Source organism: Pteropus vampyrus, unplaced genomic scaffold, assembly GCF_000151845.1.
Source record: "Pteropus vampyrus isolate Shadow unplaced genomic scaffold, Pvam_2.0 Scaffold61, whole genome shotgun sequence".
Lineage (NCBI taxonomy): Eukaryota > Metazoa > Chordata > Mammalia > Chiroptera > Pteropodidae > Pteropus > Pteropus vampyrus.
This window is the reverse complement of record NW_011888842.1, coordinates 6253075-6280542: the sequence shown is the minus strand read 5'-3', so window position 1 is coordinate 6280542 and position 27468 is coordinate 6253075. Positions and strand designations below refer to the sequence as shown.

The 27468-nt window shown below is 39.3% G+C and overlaps 1 protein-coding gene across 6 annotated transcripts in view; it reads left to right on the top strand.

Moving 5' to 3' along the window:
• FBXW2 (F-box and WD repeat domain containing 2) overlaps nucleotides 1-24097 on the top strand; it is a 24814-nt gene extending 717 nt beyond the window's left edge. The window contains exons 1-8 of one of the 6 annotated variants that reach the window (XM_023531098.1): nucleotides 12-150; nucleotides 258-366; nucleotides 4912-5329; nucleotides 13481-13675; nucleotides 15741-15874; nucleotides 18186-18272; nucleotides 18906-19075; nucleotides 23402-24097. In XM_023531098.1, the coding sequence (XP_023386866.1) occupies nucleotides 5227-5329; nucleotides 13481-13675; nucleotides 15741-15874; nucleotides 18186-18272; nucleotides 18906-19075; nucleotides 23402-23690 (978 nt within the window). In that variant the 5' untranslated portion in view covers nucleotides 12-150; nucleotides 258-366; nucleotides 4912-5226 and the 3' untranslated portion in view covers nucleotides 23691-24097. Of the gene's footprint in view, nucleotides 1-11; nucleotides 151-257; nucleotides 367-486; nucleotides 646-4819; nucleotides 5330-13480; nucleotides 13676-15740; nucleotides 15875-18185; nucleotides 18273-18905; nucleotides 19076-23401 lie in introns of those variants that run through there. The other 5 variants (XM_011360971.2, XM_011360972.2, XM_011360970.2 and 2 more) reach the window with 5 other exon arrangements.
• The last annotated feature ends 3371 nt before the right edge of the window (nucleotides 24098-27468 follow it).

Below are 27468 nucleotides of genomic sequence, written 5' to 3'. Positions count from 1 at the left end.
CGCTCCCGCTTCCCCCTCGAGGCGGGGGCCGGAAGTGCAGCCTCGACTGCTGGGCGCCGCGGGCGGAGGGACGCGCGGAGATGACGCAAGCAGCACCGGAAGCCGCTCCCCGGTGAGGCTGCGGACCCGGAGCGGCGCCCGCTGGTCCAGGTCTGTTCTGTATATGAGGCGGGGCCGGGCGGGGGAGGGGGCTCTCAGGCACCCGCGTCTTTGCTGACACATCGCGCTTCGGGCCGTTTGTCCTCTTCTCCCTTCAGGCGCCATGGCTGCGGAGCGGACCCGGCCGCTGCGAGGCTCTGGCGGCCCGAGAGCGCCTAGTCGGTGTGAGCCCCGCGCGAGGTCCCGGGCCCCGGGGCGCTCGCTCAGGTCAGTGCCGCGCGGAACACGGCTCCGGGAGCAGGGGACCCGGGAGCGACGGATGGGTTTAAGGGATCTGGAGTTGATGTTAGAGATTGGAAAATCGAGTCTCGGAGGTACTGCCTCCCAGTGCCTCAGTTTCCTTAGCTACGAAATGAGTTAACAGTGATGCCCCAGGGCTGCCTTGAGTTTGAAAGATGACAAAGTGTGGAGCGGTGGTTTATGAAGTACAAGCGCTGTACTAATGTGAGGGACTGCGCCATAGTTGTGGGTTTGCCATGGAAACAGGTGTGTATGTGGGGCGCTGGTTGAAATAAAGATAACAGTATTAATGCTAAATAATAATGGTTACTCCCATTTCTGGTAGGCTTACCAGTTGGTTGTCGGGTACGGTGCTGAACGCTTTACATACATTATCTTATATACAAAAACCCTTGTAGATAATGCTGTTCGTGGTTACAACTCAGTTTTACAAGTGAGGAAACTGGGCTTGGGAGAGGTGAAGTGATTTGCCCAGGGTCGCCTGGCAACAAGTGGAGTTGCAGAGCCCTTATTTTATAAACACTATTTGTATTCTTACAAAGCTTATTAAAATTCATCTTAAAACTAAAGGTGGTTATTAAGTAGTATATTCATATGTTTTAAATTCAAAAAGAGGCCTCTTACCCCTATTCCTCAGCTCTTCAGTTTTCTCTGGATGCAACCAATGTTACCACCTTTTTGAAAAGATAGTCTGTGTATATGTAAGTTTATGTGTGTATATATGTGTGTACACACACAGACACACACACACACACAAACACTTTTTCAAAGCCTCTGTACTCTGCTGATTATGCTTGATAAGAGAGGGAGGATGAAGCCTCCTCTCCAACAACAAATGTCTCTTGATTAGGCCAGGTCTTGGTGGAGGAGAAGAAAATGCATTCACGCTGTTTTATCCAGAATGTTATATTTCTAATAAGACCTAGAGGCATAGGTTTGATTTGGTTTGAGGAGGGTGGGGGCTGGGCACGATGTTGAGCCTGTGGCTTCCTATAAGACCCTAGAAAGTCACTCTGCTTCTTGGGCCATAAATTTCCCCGTTTATTATTTAAGGGAGTAGTACCGATGCCATAAGATTGTGAAATTAAATGGGTTAATGTCTGTGAGTAATAGTCTTTTAAACCAATACAAATACGAGAGTTGCCTAAGGGAACATAAGGAGTTAATGGCAGAACCAGAGACCAAACCCAGGTCTCCTCTCTCCCAATTTAGCAGTCTTTTCATCACATCACCCATTTCAAAGCTTTGTGATTGTTAATATTGAAGGTAGGAGGACAGGTTTAATGTTTAGTCTGAAGTGGGGGGAAAACAAGGCAAGAAAACACGAGTGTGGATAGAGTGGAAAGAAAATGGACATAGTGGGAAATTGGAGCTTCAAGTCGGGAACTGCTCTTAATTATAAAATTAAACACCCAGTAAATTTGAGGCCTTGAGTTTTTCTTCCACATATCTTAAGCTTATTTTAAAGGATGTTACTGGTCACGTTCCTTCCAGCCTCAGGGTCACTAAAAGCTTTCCTGCCAGGTATTTATAGTAATAAAACTAACAAAAAGTGCCATTTGAGTTAGCCCAGACTGGGCGCTGTGCTAAGCATGTCCCTGCTATATTTCTGACTCTCACCACCTTCAATGTGAGTGACAGCTTCCATTTACAAATGGCAGAACTGAAGCTTAGAGTTGAATATGCCCAAGATCACATAGGAAGTGGCTGAATTAGTAAAAGATTTGACTGACTCCAAAGCATTTTTATTTACCTTATTCTGCATCTTTATCCAACTGTCCTTGACTATTCCCAGTAATGGGAAGGTTACCACTCTGGAGGCAGCTATTCCATTATTGGAAAGCTCTGATGATTTAAAACCTCTTCCTTATGTCGAATTGAAATCCTGCTTCCTGAAGTATTCCCCTTGGGACCTTGTGCTGCCAGTACATAATATTCCTAGAAGCTCTCTAAAAGAGTTCAGTTTAGACCTGTGTACTTAAGAAAGTTCCCTCCAAAGTCTAGTTGATTTTTTTAGGAAAGTAAAAATTAATGTTTTAAATCATGCATTCTGCAACATTAACAGGGCCTGCTTCATTAAAATAAAGATGCCTTTTTTATGACAATCAGAGATGAAGAACTGGAAAACAGCCTCCCATAAGGGTTTTAGTACCTTAAAGGTCAATCTCTAATGTAAGAGGAAAAGAAATTCTTAGGAGTGAGAAGGATATATAAATCTCAGAAATGGCTGAATTTTTTTAAAGGTGTTCACCAGAAAGCTTGTCCCGTTATCTTCCATGGTATTAGGGACATTAATTTGGCATGCTGTAGGATGTCTCTTACTTGTTTTTGAATGGTGGGAACCTGCTAATGTTTTCATGGGTTGACACCCTGATACTATGTATTATAAATTTGCTTTGTGGCCATTTAACAGTTTAGCTTACATAAATAAGCATTTCTATGATGGATGTTTGGCATACTGTGTTAGAGGAAGCTCCCCACTCTTTTCACTGTAAAAAGTGATTCCTGGGCAGATGTTTTTGGTATATGTTTTAAATTGACCCGTTATTAAGTAATTAGCTGTTATGACATTGTGTAACTGTCCACCAAAAGGATTGTTTTGTCTTACTGTGAATGATTTTTTTTCCCCAGAAATGTTATAGGTAGAAGGTGGTTAGAATTCAGAAAGAAGAGGCTTGTTATCTTCTGTTAAGTTGATAAAACTTTGGGTGAACTGATTATTTTTTGGCAGCCAGGTGAATCCTTAATAAATCCTACCTGGCCCAAACCCGGAGGCTTCAAGTGTATTATTTTAAAGTTCATTTGTTATTCCAAAAAAAAAAAAAAAAGTATATCATGTGGTTGAGAAGTTTTGCTTGCTTCTACTGCTTTTTGCCCAATAACATTCTTGCCAAATTTGATATTGGGGAAATTAATTAAAATAGTTTTTACTCACCTTGCATTAACAAAGTTGGAAGATGAGATCTGGCTTTTTGTGTAGACCTGATCTAGGTGACATATATAGAAAGGAATTATTTTTCTCTTCCACATTAATTTGTACATTTTAAAAATTAGTATGATAGTCTGGTGAGAAACTGATCAGTTTTTTTTTCTTTTTTTAATTATGAAAATGTTTAAACCTATGAAAATAAAGAGAATAATAAACCTTCATCACCCAGCACTAACATCTATCAACATATGGCCAGTATTGGAAAAGATGTTTTTTACTGATTTGCTTTATTTTTTCTTCCCTTTCCATTAGTTTAGTCCCCATTGTTAAGAGTGAATTGACACCTTGATACTACATAATGATGGATATTTGTAAACATTTTTTATTCCAATCAGCCCTAAAGCAATTTGTCATTTTCCTAAGGGGGAAGGTGGTATAATCAGATAGGCACAGTGCCCCCAGATCTTATCACCAGGTCGTGATGCTTATGGTTGTAGCAGACTTCAGAGACAGCTAGCTTCTTGTGGTCAGAAAAGTACAAATCTTGAGATCTCTGGCCTCGTCTCTTCTGCTGCTATTTTAATAGCTCTGTTGACTATAGGCAAATTACTTCTCTGACCTGTAACTTCCTTATCTGCAAAATAGAGATGATGATACCTGTGTTTTGGTATTTTGTAAGCATCAGGATTACTAATTTGTCTTATTTGTTCAGGCTTCTAGGACCCACATGACTCTCTCTGGGGCACACGGTTAAGAGTTGTCACTAGCTCATATGAAGCTTATAAAAACAGACTGTGTATGGCCAAATAAGGCCTTTGGTAATTCATGTTCTAACAGGCAGTGCCATAAAGGAAGTGGAAGAACCAGAATACCCGAGCCATATAACTTATTAAATCTGCTTATTTTTCTTCCCCAAACCTTTATGCTTAAACATCTATTGGCAAAAGACAGTCACTTCTGTGATTTTGGTAATAAGGTCAGGTTGTACCTACCATGATAAGTAATGTCTTAGGTTATTGCTCCAGATATGCTTTCTGATTGTTACATCATGGTACTTATTTTTGTGATTTTAGTGCCCAAATAGAGTGTATTAAGGAAATTGTGTTGTGATGGTTTTGATGGGGAAAGGGTGTTTTACATAGAATACACTGTTTCATAATGAATGAATACATTGTAAATCTTATTGTGAAAATGCATGTAGCATGTGCTAGACTTCAAAAGGAGCAAGTCTATACACCAACATAAGTTTCATTGACTTATGTTTCAGAGATTGTGATTTGTTAAAAAATGTTTTTTCAACTGTATTTTTTTGTGCGTGCATGGAAAAATGTTAGATAAATATAGTGTATTAACTGTAAAATTGTAATGTAGTAATTAAAAATAAAGTTGTAATGCCAAGTTTTTACACAAATTTTTAATACTTCATTGTTAGCAGTCTTGCTTGAACGGCCTTTTTGAGCAGAACTAATACAATATTTTGATGTGCCACAGGTAAATTTTTCCATAACCTTATGGAGAGAAAGGACTTTGAGACATGGCTTGATAACATTTCTGTTACATTTCTTTCTCTGACGGACTTGCAGAAAAATGAAACTCTGGATCACCTGATTAGTCTGAGTGGGGCAGTCCAGCTCAGGCATCTCTCCAATAACCTGGAGACTCTCCTCAAGCGGGACTTCCTCAAACTCCTGCCCCTGGAGCTCAGTTTTTATTTGTTAAAATGGCTCGATCCTCAGACTTTACTCACATGCTGCCTCGTCTCTAAACAGTGGAATAAGGTGATAAGTGCCTGTACAGAGGTGTGGCAGACTGCGTGTAAAAATTTGGGCTGGCAGATAGATGATTCTGTTCAGGACGCTTTGCACTGGAAGAAGGTTTATTTGAAGGCAATTTTGAGAATGAAGCAACTGGAGGACCATGAAGCCTTTGAGACCTCATCATTAATTGGACACAGTGCCAGAGTGTATGCACTTTACTACAAAGATGGACTTCTCTGTACAGGTAAGAGACCCCGGAACTGTTTTTTCGATTTTTGCATTTCATAGGATATAATCTTAGAAGTAGAACAAACTACTCCTAAGGCTTGAGAATGGCAAGTGTTAATTATGTGAGATATCTGTGATGGAATCCACCACCCCGCCGCCACCACCCCAAATCCTCTTTTCCTCTAGAGAGGCCAATCATTTTTATAAAATTTTACAAGAAGAAAGCTCAGAATTTTTTTAAAAATGATATAAATCAGAAAGCTGTAACTACTTTTTTCCTGTGCTTTTCTTCCATGTATAGTCCTCCAAGTTGGTTAACTTTTATTTATTTATTTTTTGGTCAGCAATGACTTTAGGGAAAAACCAGGGGAAGAGTAGGTGTCTAGTGCAAGCACGTAGTTAGATCATCTTGGAAAAATTACTTAACCACTCAGTGTTTGTTTCTTTGTCTATAAAATATGAGAAGGGAGGTATTTCTTTCTTGCTCTGAAATCCTGTGGTTCTAAGAATTAGAAGAGTTTGGGCATGGGAATGAAGACAGTTGGATATTTTAAAACTAGGCAATTAAATGACTATATAACAAACATAATCATTGAAATTTAGAATTATGTATGTCTTCCATTTATAATGGGTTTGTGTTTGTACATATGATTATAATCAGTGCCTATGTTTTAGGCAATACATTTTGACAGGCATGGTAAATAATTCTTAGGCACTGTTTTGAATGGTTCTAGGTTGTTCTTATCAATGATACAAATGCCTGTTCACTTCCATTGTGTATAATGTATAGGGATACTCTGTGTTCATTCTTCAACCAAGATAATTTCTGATAAATATATGATTATTACTTAAACTATGTAGATGCCATTTTTAATATTATATACTGTTTCTTTGTGTAAATATATCATTATTTAGCTATTTCCATATTAGTGCATATTCAGGTTATTTCTGTTTTTATGAATATTTTTATTTACATTGTTGTTCTTCTCTTAAATTATTTATTTGGGGCAGAAGCCTCAAAATAGAGACTAGAATCACCAGATCCAGAAATATAAATGATTTTAAAGCTCTTCTTAGTATCCTTTCCAGATAGATTGGATTGATGCCATACTTACAGCAAAGTCTTAAATAACCTGCTTCTCCCTCAGAGTCCTATTTTGTATTTGAATAGTTAAGAGATATATTATTTCTCATGATTGTTTTCACACTGCATTTCTTTATTCATCGAGGATATATGTTTTTTTCATGTGGTGCTATAGTCTCTAAAATACTACACATTTTGCTTTTTGAAGTATTAAATTTAAGACATTTCATGGTTTTGTCTGTCATCCTGAAGTTACTCCATGCTTACGTTATTTTTCTTGACAATAAGCATGATTATTGGAACAACATCATCTGTTCTTCTATGCTTTGATATACTTTCCCAGTTGTGGTGATGGCTTTCATGTCTTTTTCGCCTCAGGATCAACTGCGGGTATTTAAAAAAACTTTTTTTAAAGGTTAGGATGCAGTATTGCCTTTGAGCTTGCTGCTCATTCGTAAATACTGGCAGTTGACTCATTTTCAGAACCATCTGTAGCTTTTTAAAAATTTCTCATCAAACTTTACTTTTGAAATACAATAATATCTCAATTACTTGGAGCGGAACTGAATGGGATTCATTCACTGAATTTTTAAGTACCCAGAAAGTTAATATCTACAATAATAGGACCCAACCTTGCATTTTAATATTATTCTCTAGGTGGGTCTGTATGTTCTATTTATTCTGATTAAATTAATCAGGTTCACATAATCAGGTTTGAAAATTATACTTTGTCTATTGAAAATGGGCCAAAGCGTTACTTAAATTTTTTAATGCAGTATTCCTGGGACTGTTACTAGTGAGAGAAATATTTGTTATAGAATTATATAGACATATCTCGTTCCGTTGAGCTATACTATATTGTGCTTCGCAAATATTGCATTTTTTTACAAATTGAAGGTAAGACCCTCTATCAGTAAAAAGATTATGACTTGCTGAAGGCTCAGATGATGGTTAGCAGTTTTGAGCAGTATTTTTTAATTAAGGTATGTATGTATGTATTTGGGTTTTTTTTAGACACGATGCTGTTGCACACTCAATAGACTATAGAATAATGTAAACATAATTATTATATGCACTGGGAAACCAAGAAATTCATGTGATTCACTCACTTTATTGTCATAATCACTTTACTGCAGTGTGGAACCTAACCCACAGTATCTCAGAGATATGCCTGTACAAGTGTTTGTGTCATCTTGTTATTTAAGAACTTGTATTTGTCACTGTGGTTAAATTGCAAAATTCTGAATTTGGCAATAAGTGTACAGTAACTCTCAGATTAGCCTCTTGAACAAGCAAGAAAATAGTTTTGCCAAAATGATAGATGGCTAATGCTAAATTTAACATGGCATAGATTGAATGGGGTAGTTATTCTGCTTATTTCTGAAATGATAAGAAAGGAACCTGTTGTGCTTTGTGCTGTTCAATAGATGTTTACTTAAAAAATGCCTCTGTGAAAGACAACATGAGGATATACGTAGATGAATCAGAGCAGAGAGCATATGCCTGGGATCAGGAAGGTAACCTGGTTAAGTAAACGTCTGCATGCGGGCTGTGGCGACATCTGCCCTTTCAGCGAGGGTAGTAGTATTGCCATGTGGGATTCAGGCTCCAAGTTGTCAGATATGGCTTTTTAAGAGAAACCCCAAATCTAGATTTTTATAAACTATCCTGATTTTCTTTAAAGTACTGCTTTTTAAGTATTATTCACATTTGAAAAATATCATACTGGGTCATAATCAACCTGGAAGCTGCCATATTGTGACCTCTGGCTTATAGTCAAATAAAAACAAGAACTATAAAAGAGGTATGATCAAATGATATAGTTGAATTGTATGAGAAAAAACTTCATATAGTTGTTCAGAGGGAGGAGTGATTTCTTGAGCAGTGTTTCTGTTGAATCTTGAAGAATGGGTTGACTTCAGGGAGATGAGATTCCGAGTAGAAGCGTTCCAGTAGGAAAATAGCACCAGCAAAGGTATGGACAGGGCTAAGCATGGCACATGTAGGAGGAAAATAAAATTTGTTATAGCTGAACTCTTAGGGTACAGGTAGGGACTCTGTAAGAGACTTTTAGAATATAATCTGAAGAAAGAAGCTTGGTTTGTGTTGTGAAAACCTCGAATGCTGGAACATGAGTTTGGACAGTTTTCTATAAACAGTAAGAAAAACTTGAAAGATTTCTGAGCAGAAAAAGGGCCAGGATCAGAGCTTTTTGCTTCATGTAGACCAGTGTTTATTTCTTTCAGACCCAGGTCCTCTTTTTATAACATTTTACAATATTCTCTGATCTTGAAGTAAAATTCATAGAAATAATCTGTGTATACATACCCATATTTTAAAAATCAATGTAATGCCTAAACTCTGCTCAAAGGAGAAATAAGAGGACTATAAAGTAACACATTAAACACGTGCTCAAGCACAGCTATGCTGGAAGACAGTAATTAATCAGAAGTTTGCACCAGTGTGTGCCACACTGAACACGGTAGCTATAAATGCAGAATGTTTGTGTCGCACATAACATCAGTGATGTGATTTCTTCAGTGGTGAAAAACTCTTATCAAATTCCTAGCAAAGCAAAGTACACTTTCCCTCAATTTACCTGTTAGTTACAGTCTTAGGAAATTTCGAATAAACTGCAAATATATTTTGTAAAACAGACTCAGGTAACTATGGATAAGCTTTTCACTTATCAATATCTGACAGAACCTTCAAGAATGTCATGCAAAATACAAGATAATTCTTTTTGTGCAGTGTCCCAATCACTGCCGTACGTCTAGCAATCCTCGCCTCTGCCCGGTAATTGCCAGTAATACTACCCTCCCCCAAATCTTTATGACTGTTGAAGCTACCCCTAAGAATTTTTAAAATATTCCCTTAGGAGATGCTATTTCTATTGAGACCCTCTGACATAGAGAAAACTGGAGATTCCAAATTAAAGTGTTAGCTTGATGCGGTTTAGATGAAGGTAAATAGGCCTAGATTTAGGACAGTAAGCGTGGAGATTTTTAAAAGGAGCAGTTGAGTGGAAGAGCAGCCATTGAAATAGAATTGACAAGATTTGGCAATGAATTGGGTATGTGGCAAGGAAAAGGGAGATTTCAGAAGTGGCTGAGGTTTCAAGCTGTGTATATACCTGGGAAGATGGTAGTAACAAGAATAGAAAATGAAAGACTAAACGCGAAAGGGTAGATGAAGTTCGATTTGAGATAAACTTAATTCAGTTGGATATGTAAATGGAGATTCCTACAGGTATCTGAAAATGCAGGTTTAGAGCTTTGGGGAGTGCTTGGAGCTAGAGGGAAAGATTTAGGAGTTAGTCACATCACAGCTGTGACTGTAACTGTGAAATTTCAAAAGGAGATGTAGAGAGGAAGAATCAAGCCTAGGAGCCTTGAAGGGTGTGCTTAGACAAAGGGGAGACGTAAAGAAACATTGCTGTTGAAGAGACTTTCAAGAAGGAGAATGAAAATTGCCTGTCTTAAAGAGGCACTGGTAAATGTTTATTTAGTTGATTTACAGAGTCAGATGCCTCAGAGAGGCAGTTGAGAGCTGAGATCTGATTCTACCAGTTAAATATTTAACTTAGCTTGATACAATATTTACTCCATTTGGGTTCAGCTTATTTTTCTGCTTTTGTAATACAACCATCCCTGTAATTTTTTTCATATCAAAATATTGTTTTCACCCTATTTTCTAAATTGAGAGGGCTTTTTTTTCCCTTTTATCTAGTGAAAAATAGTCTGCATTTACTCAGGCCTTTTTCATTTCTAGGCTGCATTGACAGCCTCTTTGAAACATTTTGGGCTAGTCATTGCAGCAATTGGAAATTCATAGAGAAGGATGACATAAAGCCCAAAAGAGCAGAGAATAATGGCTCCTAAAGGCTTGACAGTTTAGAGTGGACTTGTACTGCTATAAAATGGAACTCAGCTCAACCTAATTGTTTCCTGATGTTTCTTTAGGGTATAAAACCCAGTTCTATATAAACTAGTTTAAATAGTTTGGATAATATCTCCCTTTTTAAAAATCAAATTGTGGCAAAATATATATAACGTAAGATTTATTTTAACCATTTTTAAGAGTACAGTTCAGTGCCATTAAGTATATTCACATTGTTGTGCAAAAATACCCCATCCATCCATCCATCCATCCATCCATCCATCCATCCATCCATCTATCTATCTATCTATCTATCTATCTATCTATCTATCTATCTATCTATCTGCAGAACTGTTTGCATCTTTCCAAACTGAAACTCTCCTCGGTAAACACTGACTCCCTATTATAATACTCCTCCCCTCAACCCCTGGGACCACAGTTTTACTTTCTGTCTCTGAATTTGACTATTTAGGTACCTTATATGGATGGAATCATACAGTATTTTTTCTTTAATGACTGACTTATTTTACTTAGCATAATATCTTCAAGATTCCTCCATGTTGTAGCATATGTCAGAATTTTCTTCCTTTTTAAGGCTGAATATATTCCATTGTATGTATAGAACACATGTTGTTTATCCTCTCTCCTAGCTTTTAACTAGCCTTCCTCCAGTTTTGCCCCCTTCAAACCATTTTCTGTGATGCAGCCATAGTGATCTTTCTGAAATGCAAATGAGGTCATAGTCAGATGTTCGCCTGACGCAGTTCTCCCGCCAGACCCTGCCACTATATCCCAGTCATATGGAACTGCTTTTATAATCAGTGTCCATGTTTTAGACAGTGCATTTTCACAAGCATTGTAAATAGTTCCTAGACAGTTTTCAGAATGGTTCCAAGTAGTTCTTTATGAATTGACCCCAGTGTCTATGCACATATGTTTATGTTACATATAGACATACTTAATAGTAATTTAGAGGGTATATACCAGGGGTTGGCAAACTACGAGCTGCAGGGCCAGTGCCGCAGAGTAGAGTAATTCCTAAAGAGACCGTATGGCTCAAAAAGCCTAAAATATTTACAGTCTGATCTTTCACTGAAAGTTTTGCTGACTTTTGGCGTATTCTGTTCCTTGGCAGAGGAGGTTAACTTATTCTTTAGATTTCAACCAGTTAAAACTTGAAAGTTTTAAGTTTGAAATCTCTTCTTTAAACTATCCTATGCCAAAACCAAGATTAAAAGCAAATAAGAGTATAGTTTAGGAGCCAGTCATGCCACCTCCAAAGGCATATTTGTGAAATCCTAGATGTTGAGGAACACCATCATAAACTCAGTGGAGCTTCGTCTGAGGTATTTTCTCCTTTTATCCGCTCCTTGTATTTGCTGTGGGCTTTTGTACTGCCCACCACTTACTGTACTGAGCTATTATTGCTTGTTTAGCCTTTTTGCCTTCCCAGGTAGACTAAGCACTATGAGAGCAGGAGTCCTGCCTGACATAGAAGTTCTGTAAATATAGGTTGAATGAATGAATGAAAGCAACCCCGTTTGAACGCTTGCAATAAATCAGAACCAAGGTCAGATAGGATCTAAAATGATTTCTTTTCCTGCTTTAGCTCCCTAGGAATACAGTCACAGAATGCCCAAGCTTAAAGACTATCTAGACCTGTGCTGTCCAGTATTGTTGCCACTACTTATGGCTTTTGAGCACTCGAAATGTGTGTAGTCCAAACTGAGATGTGAAATGCGAAATACTCATTGGATTTTGAAGACTTAGAATATAAAATGTTTCATTAATTATTTTTGTATTAATTACATGTGAAATGACAATTTGACATTGAATTAAATAAACTATATTGAAATTGCTTTTTACTTTTTCAAGTAAAAGAAAAATTTAAACCACCTTTGTGGCTTGCATTATATTTCTACTGGATAGCACTGTTCTAGAACATTGGTTCTCAAAATATTGCTTATGCATTAGAATCACTTGGCACGCTTTTAAGATTATTGGAGCCCACCTCAAATATTCTCAGTTAGAATTTCTGAAGGCAGGACCTTGCATGTTTTGATAAAGCTCCTCAGATGGATTCTGAAGTCTTACATACCCACTGAGAACCAGCAACCAAATCCCACCCCTCATTGTATAGAGTGGAAATGGAGTGCCTACATAGTAAAGTGACAGCAAATAAGTTCTCATTTCAGTGTGCTCTCTCACAAGATTTGCCCAGGTTAAAAATTCATGCTCTACCTCTTTCAGAAGTGATAGCTATTTTTCCATTGTCTGAAACACTGGCTCTTGACCACCCCTTAAAGGTAGAATTGTGATTAGCTTTATTTAGTCATTTCAACCTTTTGAAAACGAGTCATTTGGTGCTTTCCTAGAATACTGTATCCTTCTCATGCTGATGATATTTGTGTCCTCAAAATGTCTTTGTTGATTCTTAGTACTACTTTCCCAAAGGATAAATTGTGAGATAAGAGTTTATCATTGGAATTTTTAAACATAATTAAAGCAAAGTCCTGAATTGTCACCATGATCAGTATAATATTTTCATCAGAGGCAAAAATGAAACCTACTTTTTTCTACAGAATCTTTGGAGGCTCTACAAGCTCTTTGTTGAATTGTGAATGTCTGGAGATCATTTATCCTTGGTTTTCTTAGAGTTTCCTTTACACATTTCAAGGCGGCCCAAGAAATTAGCAGTTAACCGTTGCAGAAAGTTAACCTGTGATCCGAGGCTCCTCTTCAACTTGCCTTAGAGCAGAACATGTTCCAGCAGACAGCTTTACTCTTCAGCGTTCTTTATTTGTTCAGAGTTGTTGGGTAATGGACAGGCATGCAAATGTACACATGCAGTCATAGGTAATAGCTATCGTTTCAAGCTCAAATCAGAGCTTATGATAGTCAGAGATTTATGAAGTTTTTCAAGTGGAAGCACCAAGGTATGCTTTAGTCTAACTTTCCTCTATAACCTGGAAACTTAAGGGAAAAGGACTGCACCAAAAAGCTTGCATCCAGTCCCTGTGCCGTTAACACCATTTGGTGGTTCTGAGCATTGTGTTACCTTCTCCATGCTTCGGTTTTCTCAGCTATAAAGTTGAAGTGCTAGGGAAGGTGACCATTACGATTCTCCTTTAAGAATTCCGTGGGGATTGATTTTCCTTCTTTAGTGTTTGTTTTCTTACTGATCTCACCATTTTTCTCTTGAAGGGTCAGATGACTTGTCTGCAAAACTGTGGGATGTGAGCACAGGACAGTGTGTTTATGGCATCCAGACCCATACTTGTGCAGCGGTGAAGTTCGATGAGCAGAAGCTTGTGACAGGCTCCTTTGACAACACTGTGGCCTGCTGGGAATGGAGTTCCGGAGCCAGGACCCAGCACTTCCGGGGGCACACGGGGGCGGGTGGGTTGCTCTTTTTCAAGGGTTTCTATAGTTTTTTTAACCTCATTCCTTAAAGCCGGGAGCCAAGAATGTGATCCCCTTTTTTGTTTTGTTTTTGTTTTTTTATTTAATCTCCCCTCTTTTTTCTCAGTCACAACAGTTAATCCCTTTATTTAACTTATTCTTATTTGGAGTTTCCCCCCTAATTTTGCTTTTCCTTGGCCCATTTAAAAACTCGTATATACCCTTATGCTGGGAGGGGGCAGTTCTCTCCTATTTCATTTATATCTTCTTGAACAGTCAGTCAGTCCCCTTTGCTTTTATCAGATTTCATATTTCCAAATTGAGTAAGTCCCCCCACTTGTATTCAGTCTACTTTATTAGTAGAATTAGGCCTGAAATCCTTTGAAATGATAGTCATTCCCAGATTGTGTGATCTACACATATTACATCAAATTGGAGTGTGGTTGACAATTGATAACAAGCTACTGCCTAGAGATAAGATGAAAGAAATATACCTGAAAGTTTCTTAATAATTTCACAGCAGCCTTACCTTGCAAAAACTGGTCATTTGATTATAACCTTGAGACCTGAGCTTTGCCTCTGTGCATTGTATTTTTGAATTTTGTGCAGAAATCATGTTGAGTTGTTTCTCGGCCTCGTGCAGTAGCTCCCTTCCTTTCCCCCATGTACCCACTGCATTAACCTTTGAGAGTCACAGCCTCTGCTCCTAAGCATCATATGTTATGAGCAGCCTTCTTGGACTCCCTAAACAGATAGAGTCCCTCCTCTACACGTTTCCCAATGACCAGCGTTTCTGTCTTAACACTCATCATACAACTAAGTATGATGATCTTGATTTCCCCCGGCTGTGGGCCCCAAAAGGACAGGGATCCTGCCTGTCTCCTTCACCCTTAGGTCTCAAGTTCTTTGCACTGCACCTGGTACTCAGTAATTCTTTGAAGTAAGAGTTTTATTGCCTAAAGCAAAATTTTTTCCCATTTTGTTTGGCATCCTCTACATTTTTCCTCAGTCTGCTATCTGCCATCATTTGTGTGTTGTAGAAATTAATATGTGAAGATACATGGTTTACCATGGAACTAATATTTTAAACCAAGTGTACTATTCCACAGTGTCAAGATATTCACTGACTTCAGGTGATTTTATAACCCATCAGCTTCGAGAGCCCTGCTCTAAAGTTTCTCCTTGCTGTTTCCTGGACATTGCTGTGGCTTTTCCTAACTCCATGCCTTTGCTGTTCCCTCTACCTGCAGTATTCTCTTTCTTTTCTTGATAAACTCTACTCATCCTTCAGGGCCCATCTCCAATATCGCCTCTTCCCTGAAGTCCTCCCTGATACCCCTGGGCAGAGTTAGTCATTCTCCTTGGTGTTTCCCTAGCAAGAGGTAAACATTTACTTTTTTTGGACTTCCTCCTCCACCCCTCACTTAGACTGAGTTCCTTAAAGAGAAGACCAATGTCTTCATCTCTGGGTCTCCATTGTTCTTTTTAGAGTTTGGCAGACATTTAAAAACAAATATTTCAGTACTTGCTATATACTCAGGTACTTTTTTAGGTACTAAGGGTATAGCTGTGAAGAAATGCAGACAGGTCTGAGAGAATGGCTTTAGAGATCTTTGTTTGTGTTTTGTTCTCATTACATTGACTTTTCTCGAGTATGGGTATTGCTTTGCAGCTTATATTCTTGATATTTGTCTCAGTGCAGATCTGACTAGGGCCAGCTTTGTTCTGTTTTCCCTGGTTTAGTTGAGGTTTGTATAGTATCAGGCAGGCAGTCCTGGGAACAATGCCATCGTCTCCAACACTGGTTTTGCCTCTCACTTTGAACTAGCACACGTGTTATTCCAGGGACTTTCCATCTTTAGAATTGTAAGCAATAATAATAATAAATTTGAAATGGATATATTTTTTATCATAAAATTGCTAGTCAAGTAGCACCATTCTTAAAACAACTCTGGTTGAGAAATTATAAAATTAGGCAGCTAGGGCGAATCAACACTATTGAACTCTGTTATAAAAGACCTTCAGACTGACATGATTTAACTTCGTGTATGTCATATGTTAGTGTTTAGTGTCGACTACAATGATGAACTGGATATCTTGGTGAGTGGCTCTGCGGACTTCACTGTGAAAGTGTGGGCATTATCTGCTGGGACATGCCTGAACACACTCACTGGGCACACGGAGTGGGTCACCAAGGTAGGAGGACTTAAGAAGAAATCTCCTTAACATCAGGCTTTGTTGGGGATGGGGTGGAGGACGGAAGATGCTGCCTTATAAGTGGTAGGTGAGCCATAAGTGGAATAGATGCAACCACAGTGCATGGTGGTGTACAACAGTGACCAACGCCTAAAGGCACTCAGTAAATGTGGATGACTTATGGATGTGGAAAGATGCTTGCAATATAGTAGGTGGGTTGAAGGGGCAAATAAAGCAGATCATACACACAAACCTGTAGAGTATGATAACAGTTTCTGAATGTTAATGCACCAAAATGTTGAAGAATTGTATGTGCTTTTTTCCCTTTGGTAAGTCTATTTTTTTTTAATCAGAAAAGCAGTTTTTATTTTGAAAAAAATCACGAGAAGTAAAAATCATTGTATAGAACATTTAAAAGAATATTGTGATGTTTTCTAATTTTCAGAAAAAGATTACTTTGAGGATGAAACACAGTATGAATAATGGAAATGCCATGCAGAAGCACTCAAATTTACTATGCTATTCTGTGAGGGGCCTAGGATACAGGAGGGAACTAAACAGACCCAGGCCTGACATATTAGTCTAATAGGAGAAATAGTTATTAAACAATAACTATACATGTAATTACATATAATTACAATTCATGTTAAGTGCCATGAAGGAAAAGGCAGTGTTCTTTGAGAAAGTCTAGGGAGGTATCTAATTGAATTCGTTCAGGGAAAGCTTTTTGAGAAGGGACAAAATGTGAAGAACAAATTGGAGGTATCTGTGTAGTGGTGGAGTGTTTCAGAGAGTGCAGTGTATGCACAGGCACTGGAGTGGGAAGGAATCTAGTACGTTAGGTGATCTAGAAGGCCAGTGGTGCTGTGCTGTTGTTGGGGAGGTGTGAGAGAGGTGGCCATTATATATGGCTTACTGGGCTTACTACATCATAAATGTAGTAGGAAGCAATTGACAAGTTTTGTGCAAGGAAGGGTCTGGTATGATTTATGTTTTAAGAAAGTAACTGCTGAGTGAAAAATGGGTTATAGTGGGGCACAAATGGATACAGGGTGGCCAGTTAGGCTTTTTCAGTAATCTAAGCAAAAGGTACCCATGGCTTGGACTTGGGTGGCAATAAAGAAAAAGAAGGGCACACATGAAGAATATGCCTTTCAGATAAATCGAGCCAAACTTTTTGACTCATGAGGAGCAGAGAAGAAAATCAAAGATGAATAATGGGTTTTAGATTGGGCGGGTGATTATGTCTTCCTGAAATAGGTAGAGCTAAAAGGAGAACAGTTTGTGAGAAGATCAATAATACCACTAACGTGTACACTTAGAAATGGTTAAGATAGCAGATTTTATGTTATACATATTTTATCACAGTAAACAAATTGGGAAAGATTATTTTTGTATTGGGCACACTGAGTATTTAAATAGAAGAGTTATGCAAGACAATTTGGTGTTGTGTTAAGAACAGTAAACTTGAGGCCAGGACAGACTGTGATGTCTTAGACAAGTTACCCCCGTTTCAGGGCCCGAGTTTCATCATTTGCTAAATGTTCCTTTGAATATTAAATCAAATGATGGGACGTACCCAGCAGGGTGCCTGGTACTTAGTGAGTCTGTCAGTTTCAGTTGAATCTGTAACTCAGGCTTCTTCTGAAGGAGTAAGCCTGGCCTCCCCACTCACTTTGTACTGATTTATTATAAAAAATAACTAGAACCTAATGTTTATAGATTACCCTAAGTGCTAATGGAATGTTAGCTTTTATTACGTTATTATTCACATTGTTTTATTTCATTTTGATTACAGTTCTATGCAATAATAAATGCTTCATCCCCTATTTTAAAGATGAGGAGACGGAGAAACAGAGAGGTTAGATGGTTTTAAAAACCCAAGGTTACAAAGTCAATATATGGCAGATTCTGGTCCTAAGTCTAGCGTTTTTTCCTTTATAATACACATGCTTATGAAAACCCAGATCATTTGTATATACTTCTATATCTGTGAGCTTTTTTCTTTCCTGTTCCTCACATTTTCTATAAAGTAACATTTTATAATTTTAAAAATTAGTCCTAATGTTTGCTTCTAGACTAAAGCTAAGATTAAGTGCTGCCAACATTAGACACTTTTAGATCCTCCTGATAATTTACATTCTGGTTGTAGTAAAACTCTTAGTAGAGGTTAATTTTGTTCTAGAGTTATGGCTCAGCTATTCTAGCATACCGTATTATTTCAGGCTTTTTTCATGTTTTAGTTTTTTTAAAACAGTACAGAAGTAGCATTAAAAAGATTGTTCTGTAATGTGGATGCTTGTATTTCTAGGTAGTTTTGCAGAAGTGCAAAGTCAAGTCTCTCTTGCACAGCCCTGGAGACTACATCCTCTTAAGTGCGGACAAATATGAGATCAAGGTGAGGTTTTTTCCTCCATTATTTTGCCTCATTAAAGAAAAACTGGCAAATATAAGAAAATTAAAATGCTGTGGCAGAGGGGGAACCTTTCAAGGGAGGCAGGATTATCTTAGTCCAAGCTATCTTAAACCCATTGGAAAGAGAATGATTCATTATTTCTATGTCCTAGGCAGTTTCTAACCCTGATTTTTAAATGAAGAAAAGAAAATACACAGAAAAATATCTTAAACGCATTCTGTTTTCTTAAGATACATATCTTGGATCCACCTCAATTCTTAGATCTGAACTATGAAAACAAACATTTACTTGTAAAATAATAAAATTTGCAAAACGTGTACAGCACACTCTTGCATACAGTTGTAGTGCAACTTTTAAACCGTGTCATGTGGGAGGCATTATTAACTTCACTGTGGGGCTGAGGTTCAGAGAGGTTAACTGTTTTACCCAAGATAAGTAACACAGAACATACATAGGGAATTAGAGTTTGAAACCATGCCTCTCAACTGTAAAACCTGTGGTCTTTCTAGTTTACTTCACTTTGTATCTGAATTTAGCAAACAAAAACCACAGTAAGGATAAGCTTTTCTATAGTGATGTGATCTGTCATCTTTCCTAATTTTCCTTTATCTGTAGATTTGGCCAATTGGGAGAGAAATCAACTGCAAGTGCTTAAAGACGTTGTCTGTCTCCGAGGATAGAAGTATCTGCTTGCAGCCAAGACTTCATTTTGATGGCAAATACATCGTCTGTAGTTCAGCATTGGGCCTCTACCAATGGGATTTTGCCAGTTATGATATTCTCAGGTAGAGTTTCCTTGGGCCTTTACAGTCTGTTGCAGTTTCTTTACTTTTTGTTGTAGTTTAATAGTGAAGACAAGCCTAAATATTTCAATAAACCAGTCAATAACTTGCTTTTGGGAAGTGCTTACATTAGTTATAAACAGAATTATATGCTAAAAAACCTCACTCATAAAAATGTTTTCGAGGCAGTAATTAGTAAGAGATATATGCTTGAACCTAGAAGATCTAGGATCTATTCCCTCCCCTTACTCTGACTCACTTCCCCTTGCAGAATTTTACATAGTTTTCTGGGAAATGAGGGGCTTTGATAAGTCTTTCAGATCTCCTCTAGTTTTGATAATTTAAGTTCTACTTTCTAGTCACTTGAAATTCTGCACTGAAGGATCGAGTGGCCTTCTGTTTGTTGACTAGTAGAAAGACAGAGGTATTTAGAGAAAAAAAAGGTTTCTTTCTAGAGAAATGAATAAGAAGAGGTCCATGGACAAGTATTTTTGGGGTTCACTGCATACCATGGATTCCTGTAGGAGATTGGTGGTATCTGTTAGCACATTGGAGGCTGATGGATAGATGCCATTGCCACATGGTGATTAAGAGAACTTCCTTTATGATAAATAAACCTTGATTTAAGACCTTGTGCCTTCTCTTATGAACTGTGTGATATGTAAGTTTCTTAACCTCTCTGTGCTTCAGTTTTCTCACCTGTAGAGTGAAGATTAAGTGAAATGCCTGTAATGAGGACCTAGCACAGGACCTGGCAGATCTTTATTACTAATAGCTTAGAGAAGCTCTATATAAAGAAACCAGTTTGAATTTGTTCAGACTACTGTACCTCACACTTAATGTGCACAGAACTGGGTTTTTTTTTTTTTTTGAGAAACGGCTATTACTGGCTCGCAGAATTATTATTCTGCAGCATGGTTCAGGAAATGCTGGCTTGGAGGAGTACAGAAAATTGAACATTCTCTTCATTGTTATGTGCATGGCTGTTTGAGGTCCACTTGTATGCGATTTGAAAATACTAGCCAACAGGACTTTGGTGGGCCCCGTCTCTCTGGTCATAAAGTTACAGCCCCATTTATGTCTCCCTGGATTCAGACCTACATTTCTAACCAGTTAGGTTTCCAAGCTATCTATGCTTTGAGGAAAAGAGACTAGAACAGATCCTGGAAAGTATTAGGCCAAGCTCTTCATCTTATAGATGGGGAGACTGAAGCCAAGAGAGCGTAGGGGACTTGCCCAACATTCCACAGCTCACCCTAGTACAGCATCCATCCATCCAGCCATCCAGCCAGCCAGCCAGCCATCCAGCCAGCCAGCCAGCCATCCATCCATCCATCCATCCATCCATCCATCCATCTATCCATTTATCCATGGGTGTCCGTGGGTGGATCATCCAGCAGACATATGCTTTACCAGCAAGGCACCAGCAAGCCAGAGAGAAGGAGCTTTTGAAAGAATTTGATACTTCGCAAAGAAAAAAATCCAAGCAGTCACCATGGGAAATCATATCTTTTACAGTTTAGTATCATTTTTGTTTGAATTAAAATTCGAGAAGGAGGGGTACAAAGGCAAGGTAGAATAGAGGTTTTATAATCTTTTTAATGTTTAGAGTCTCTGTAGGTTTTAATTTGCCCCTGCATCTTTCTCATGTGTGCTTCTTACTCAGAATATAGAGTGTAGAGAGTCCAGTGTCGCAGAAGAAGAGTTGCTGATAGTTTTTGGTATTTGGGTTCACTAACTTAAGCAACAAATCTATAAGATTGTTTGCTGGTAGAAAGTGCTAAGTTCAGATTTTTTTTTGAAAAGAGGCTATTTTATCTCTTGCTTCCAATCCCACTCCTACCCCAAACACAAATAAACCAACTTTTTTGAAATCTTAGTACATGGCCTCAGGTGCTAGGACTAGGTAGGGCTACTTATGTTTTGAAGCTAATTGAAAAGAAGCAAAGCATAAATGGCAGCATGTTGCTCAAAATATCTAAGATACAATGCAATCTCTTGAGCTTGGTTTTCTCGGTACAACAGGCAGGATTATTTAGGTTCAAGGGCCCAGACTGCACAGCAGGGAAGTCTTTTTACAATTCTAATGTAACCTAAAGGGGCTGTGAGCTTGTCAAGACGTGTATTCTATTCTGCAACATATTTGTGCCTCAGTCTTTGGAGTCAGTTCATCTTTACCAGGCTTAAGTCTTATTCTCTAGCCACCCAGTTTCCTAAGTTTCTGGTTGTTTCCAGCTTTGCATTGATAATGTGGGACTTACTGGACTTCTTGCTGTTTTTCCCAGTTTCCTTCGATCTCTTTTATAGGAATTTTTATTTGTCTATGTTCATTGTACCACCACTCTGTTCACTAGCAGATAATTATTGAGCACCTACCTGTGTGTTAGGCATTGTGATGTACACTGAGAACCAGCAGAGATACTTACCAAATGGGTTTAAATTACTAGCCAGCAGTAATTACATTACATTAAATAGTAAATTACATATAGATGTTTTAATGATTGGGATAAGTGAAACATAGTATGGGCTACTTTGAGATCCCACCTAGTTCGAGGAGAAAGGGAAAGCTTTGAGGAAGAGATTTGGGCTGAGCTTTAAAGGATGAGTGTATGCATTAACTCAGTGCCAGGGGTGGATATGCAGTGGGGAGCATTGTAGACTGAGAGACCAGTTCAAAGGCCCTGAGACTGAAAAGAGCCTGGCGCATTTGAGGAACTGACAGAAGGCCAGTGTGGCTGGAGATGTGAGTTCAATAGAGAGCAGTAGGTTTTAAAAGTTTAAAAGTTGTGGTAATAGGTTTAGAGTTTAGTGTGAGATTAACTGATAGAAAGGGGCCAGAGTAGATGTGGGGAGACCCATTGAAAACCGTTGGCAGCAGTGCAGGCAAAAGGTAATGTCTTGGATCAGAGTAGTGGCAATTCAGATAGTAGCAAATCAATTAGAAGAAAATTTAGGAGGTAAAATCAATAGACCTTGGTGATTGAATTTATGTCTTGAGTAAGGAGGTGAGTTGGATGGTTGCCATGTTTCCTAGCTTGAGCAACTGGGTGAATGAGCAACCAAGGAAATAAAGAAGAGAAACAGGTTTGACTAATAAGTTCAGTTTTGGACAGGCCCGGTGTGAGGAACAGGTCTTCACTACAAATACCCTCCCTTCCTCATGTCAGACTGAAATCTGCTTCAGTGTGACTCTTTCCCTTGGACCCTCGTTCTCCTGTCAAGAGTTTGTAACATCTGGCCTCACACATTCTTCATTATTTAAAGGTGATGATTGTGTCTGGTTGCCTGTCCCTGCCACTACTTTTTTCCCTCTCTCAGCTGATCTCCTTTAGCTGTTTCTTGCTTTTCCTGGTTACCAGGCCCTGCCATTCTGGTTAACCTCCTGGACATACACTAGTTGGTACTGTCCTTGTTAAAGCAGTCTAACCTGGCCTCTAACGGAGCCCGAACTTATCGTCACAGAGCAGAATCTGTATATCCTTTGTCTTGTAGCTCTTTTACTGGTACCTCCAAAGAGGACATTAGTTTTTCTTGTTAACCTTTTACCTCACTGAGTATGCAGACAACAGACTTAAGTTTTTTTCATTTGTGCTGCTGTTGAGTTAGGTCTCTCATTTCGTACCTTTGTCATTGATGTTTTGGGAACTACCTACCTGAAGGTTAAGGCTGTCCTTCCAACTGGCCCAGTCTTCTCTAACAATTTCTTATGAATCTGTTATTAATAAGTTTCTGAATTATTTGGGAAATTTTTAATATTTTTAGCCTTTACTATTTTAGGGGGGGAATCTGTGTATTTGCTACCCGCTGCATGGAGTAGCACTTGAGTCACTTGTTCTTCAGTCTTTGTTCTGGGAGGTTCTCCTAGACTAGTATTCTAGGATTTGACATATAAATCTTTTTACCTAGTGGTAAGAGTTGAGTCTTACATTCCTGTTCAAACCGGTAACTGACTAGTTTTGAATCCTTAGCCAAAGAGTTTACCCTGGCTGGACTTCAGTGTTAATGTCTTAGAAATGAGAATAGTAAATGAGATAATCTGTAAGATCCTTCCAGATTGGATGAGCATTTTGTGCTTTTATAAATGTTCATCAAATACTGCCTTTCTCCTTACATGCCTGTGTTATCATCATTATGAAGGCTTCTCCCCTGCCCACTATTAAAATTCGACTGAGCTTTTTGTCTTTATATTTTCCTTTTTATCAAAAACTTTAACTCTCTAAATTGGTTTCAATTTCATGTTGGTTTTAAATGTCTCCAGAAAAGATTACAGTAGCGGAAGCAAAAGCAAAGCTGCCTTCTGGTTCATATTTGCTAACTCTCCTCCTGTAGGGTCATCAAGACTCCAGAGATAGCAAACTTGGCCTTGCTTGGCTTTGGAGATGTCTTTGCCCTGCTGTTTGACAACCGCTACCTGTATATCATGGACTTGCGGACAGAGAGCCTGATTAGCCGCTGGCCCCTGCCAGAGTACAGGAAATCAAAGAGAGGCTCCAGCTTCCTGGCAGGCGAAGCATCCTGGCTGAATGGACTGGATGGGCACAATGACACGGGCTTGGTCTTTGCCACCAGCATGCCTGACCACAGTATTCACCTGGTGTTGTGGAAGGAACACGGCTGACACCACGAGCTACCACCGCTGACTTGACTTTGGGTGCCGGGGCTGCGGGTGTTGAGTGCAACCTCTATGGCAGCCGACTGCATGAACCAAAGTTCTCACCTAATGGTATCATCACGCAGTGCACAATCATTTATCTATGTTTGCCAGGGGGCCAGGGCTCGGGGTGGGGGAGGGCTCGTTTTATTGACATACAACGCAGCATGCTAATGGGGTACACATTGACTTCATTTGTACTTAGTTATGTTGGTCAGTATAAGACGATGCATTTTGGGTTCATCTTTCTTGAATATTGGTTTTAAGTAAAGAAATTTAAATGGTTCATTAATCTGCTAATTGGTTGCCTATAAAAACACACTCGGTCTATCATTAAAGCTTTTTACCATTGCCTTTTTTCTTTTGAAGTTGAAGCAAAGGTGCTACGATGTTTTACAGCAACTTTTCTCACAAGGCTTCGCCTTTTTAACAACTAGTGTTACTAAGACCACCGAGTCCTGTGACATTCATCAACTTGCCACCAAATACTAGTTCTAAAGAAAACTGTCTCCTAGTACAAATTCAGTTCTACATATCGGTTGTTTGTAATGCATTCTAAGCCCTAGTTCTTGACAGAGTCGAGGTCGGCCATGTTTCAGATGTGAGGGAGTTCTGTAGTTTTTGTTTCCATGGAGCAGGTTGGTCCTCAGTCCCCCACAGCCTCTGTGAGTTCACGGAGGTGACATGGTGTATTAGAGCACTGAGGTGGAAGATTGAAGACCAACTCTGTTACCTAGGAAATCTGTGACCTCAGGCATATGACTTCTTTGGGCCCCATTTTCCTTGTCTGTATAGCTAGTTGTTAAGTTGAGTGATTTCTAAGATTCATTCTGATTCCGCATCTGCTACGGTGTGCAAAAGTTGATATTTCAGTTTTGTCTGATTCCTGATTCATTATCCTTTGGAGTTAGAGATAACATATAGATGAAATCACTGATACAAAGTTATCACCTATAAGGAAATCAGATATATGAAAAAGATGGTTGAAGGAGAAGGTAGAAAACATAACATATTCCACTTAGCAAACATAAATACTTGGTGGAAGAAAGGCTGACAGGAGCTGTGGTTCTGTAGAGGCAATGGCTGTGTTAGAAAGATGCCTGACCCTGACTTTTCTTCCTTTGCCTCCAACTTGTTGTGTGTCCTCAGGTGATTAACTTTCTGTCCCTGGGCCTTCATTTGCTTCATCTTAAATGAAGGAATTGCCTTAGATTAGGATTCAAAAACTCAAAAGTCCGGGGGAGCCGTGCAGATCACGTGAGTGAGTGAAGCATGCTGGGTAGGACCATGCTGAGCCACAGAAGGGTTATCAGGACACTTACTCAACTGTGGTAGGCAGAAACCAGCCCAATATTGGCAGGTGTTCTGATTTTTCAGGAGGAAGTAGAAATCCGGAATTTTATATGAAATTTTCTGATTTTAATAATGGGCTAAACAAATCATGTATCTGGGTTGCCAGTTTGTACCTTCTACCTTCTCATTCCTGTAAAGTTAAAGAATATGGTGTGATTCGGCAGCAGAAATGGTTTAACATAATTGTCACAAACATTAGGGAGAAAGTAGGGGGAGCAAGAGGTAGGGAAAATTCGACTGTCCCGTTGTGTTACAGGGGAATGGGGGGGGGTGCATATTTCATTCACTAGCGGGAAAGTAGTTTGAAGATGAAACTAACTAGAACCTCAGTGAGAGCCACTGCCTGAGAATAGGAGTTACTCGTTCTTGCTGACTATACTATAAAGCATATCCATTTTAGGTGAGAAAAGGGGTTCCTGGCAGAGCTGAGAATGATGTGAACTCTACAGTGGGAGACACAGTTCTCCCAGAATCTGCATTAGCAAGAGCCTGACAATGGACCTCTCACTGCTGTGAAATTAGTGTTTTAGAGAATTGATGGTTGGTTTCAAGGTCAGGTTCAGTTAATATCCATGTTGAGACTCTAAGAGAATTAGGTAAAAGAAAATTATCTTCTTCCATCCTCCAAATCCATCTCATACTGAGTTCTGTGCATGAGCTCTGCTTGGTCCTCCAAGAAATGGAACCAGAAGTGCAGCTGGAATATATTTTGCAGAAGCCTCAGGAGACTTTGGGCAATGATGATGGTAAATGACTTTTTCCTCATCCAGTCTGAACAAATAACAGAGATGACTGATTTGATGACTGTCTCTACTCTCAGCTCACTTTGAGCTATAGCCAGTAGCTTCAAAGAGCAAGTAATTATAATAATAGTCATTTGTGGGAAAATGTTTTTTTTGAAAATGACAAACCTGAAGTGGCATGTCCCACTTCAGTTTTCAGTGGTCACTACCGAAGTTCTCCTCCAGGTGGTTCTTAGTGCAGTTGATTCTGACACCAGCCCTTGAGGCGGACGTTGGCGTCCTAACTTCAGTTCCTCCTCAGAGGCCTTCATTTCACCTGAGCGTTTTATGTAGTTGTTTTATAGATGTTAGATTTAGTCATACTATTGCCAGCTTTTATAAAAATGGGAAACATCCTTTAAAAAAAATGAAGCAATGGGGAGTCAGCAAGAGAAGTAGGTAGGGGATAACTAAAGCTGTAGTTGCTTGGTCTCCTTTCGTTGAGTGAAGGCCACCTCTGGCACACGCTGACATCTGCTTCCTTAGCTCGAAGCGAGGAAATTCCCTTCGCCTCTTGTGTGAAAATTCTTATTTCAGAAAAATTTTTAAGTCATGAGCAGATAGGTTCCATGCTCCTTTATGCTCATTGGATTTCTCGAGTGACAATGTGGTGTGGTGGAAATGAAGGGCTTCTCTCGGGAGCATAAAGGGTACAACTCAGGCTCCAGGGTGGCAGTGGGTTCCAGGAGAGCTGAGTGAGTGAGGTTTTTCGCAGACTTGGTTCCCATTCCAAAGGAAGCTAGTTTCATCCAGCCCTGCTACTTGAAGTGGTCAGTGATGTCAAAACTGGCCCGAACCTGACTTTCAGAGCTGTCAAAGAGATAGGAAGCCCTCCTCCAGGCTCCCATCAGGGAGGGGCTAGACTTGGAAGAAGCTCCGCAGGTTTGGATAGCTTTTCGTGAGTGGAAAGTGGGGAATATTGCTATTAAAATTTTAAGGTTTGCACTTCAGTTTTCACAGTTTAAAAATTACTCTGGTCTGGCTATTGAAAACGCTTAGTGTAAAGTGTGAATGAGGATTATGTAATCATTCCAGTATTTGCTCTCAGGAGGATGATTACTGCTCTGTATTTGTAACATATCTTAGGGAGAAAAGAAACACTTCTGGAAACAGTATTATTTTAGACATGAAGAAGTTGTTTCTGTTAGGCATCTTGACCAAGCAGCAGTAACTAAGGATAGTGGAAGTCTGGCCTTCCATACACATTGCTTTGGCCAAACCCAGGCAGCAGCGTGAAGCTGTGAATGTGTGCCCTGGCTTCTGGGGCGCCTCGAGGCGAGTCTTCCCTCCATCACTCTTCTAGCTTTCCGTGCCTCCACATCCAGGCCTCTCGCAGGCCTGCGTATCTGAACCACTTGCCTTTCTCTGGGAAAGTGTGCAGAATCGCATCACGGCTCCAGGAGGCAGCCTACGGGATACACTGTCACCTTTGCCTTTAGGGACACAGAGTTGCCAGGATAGAGAAGAAGCCCTTTAGGTCTGTGCCCTCGACACAGCCTTTGTACCTGGTTATGCTGGTGCTTGCCATGATATTTAAGACAACTAAGACACTTGGAAATTATTCAGCCCCAGATGGAGTGTCTGGCAAAAAGAACCAGTTGGCGTTCTTG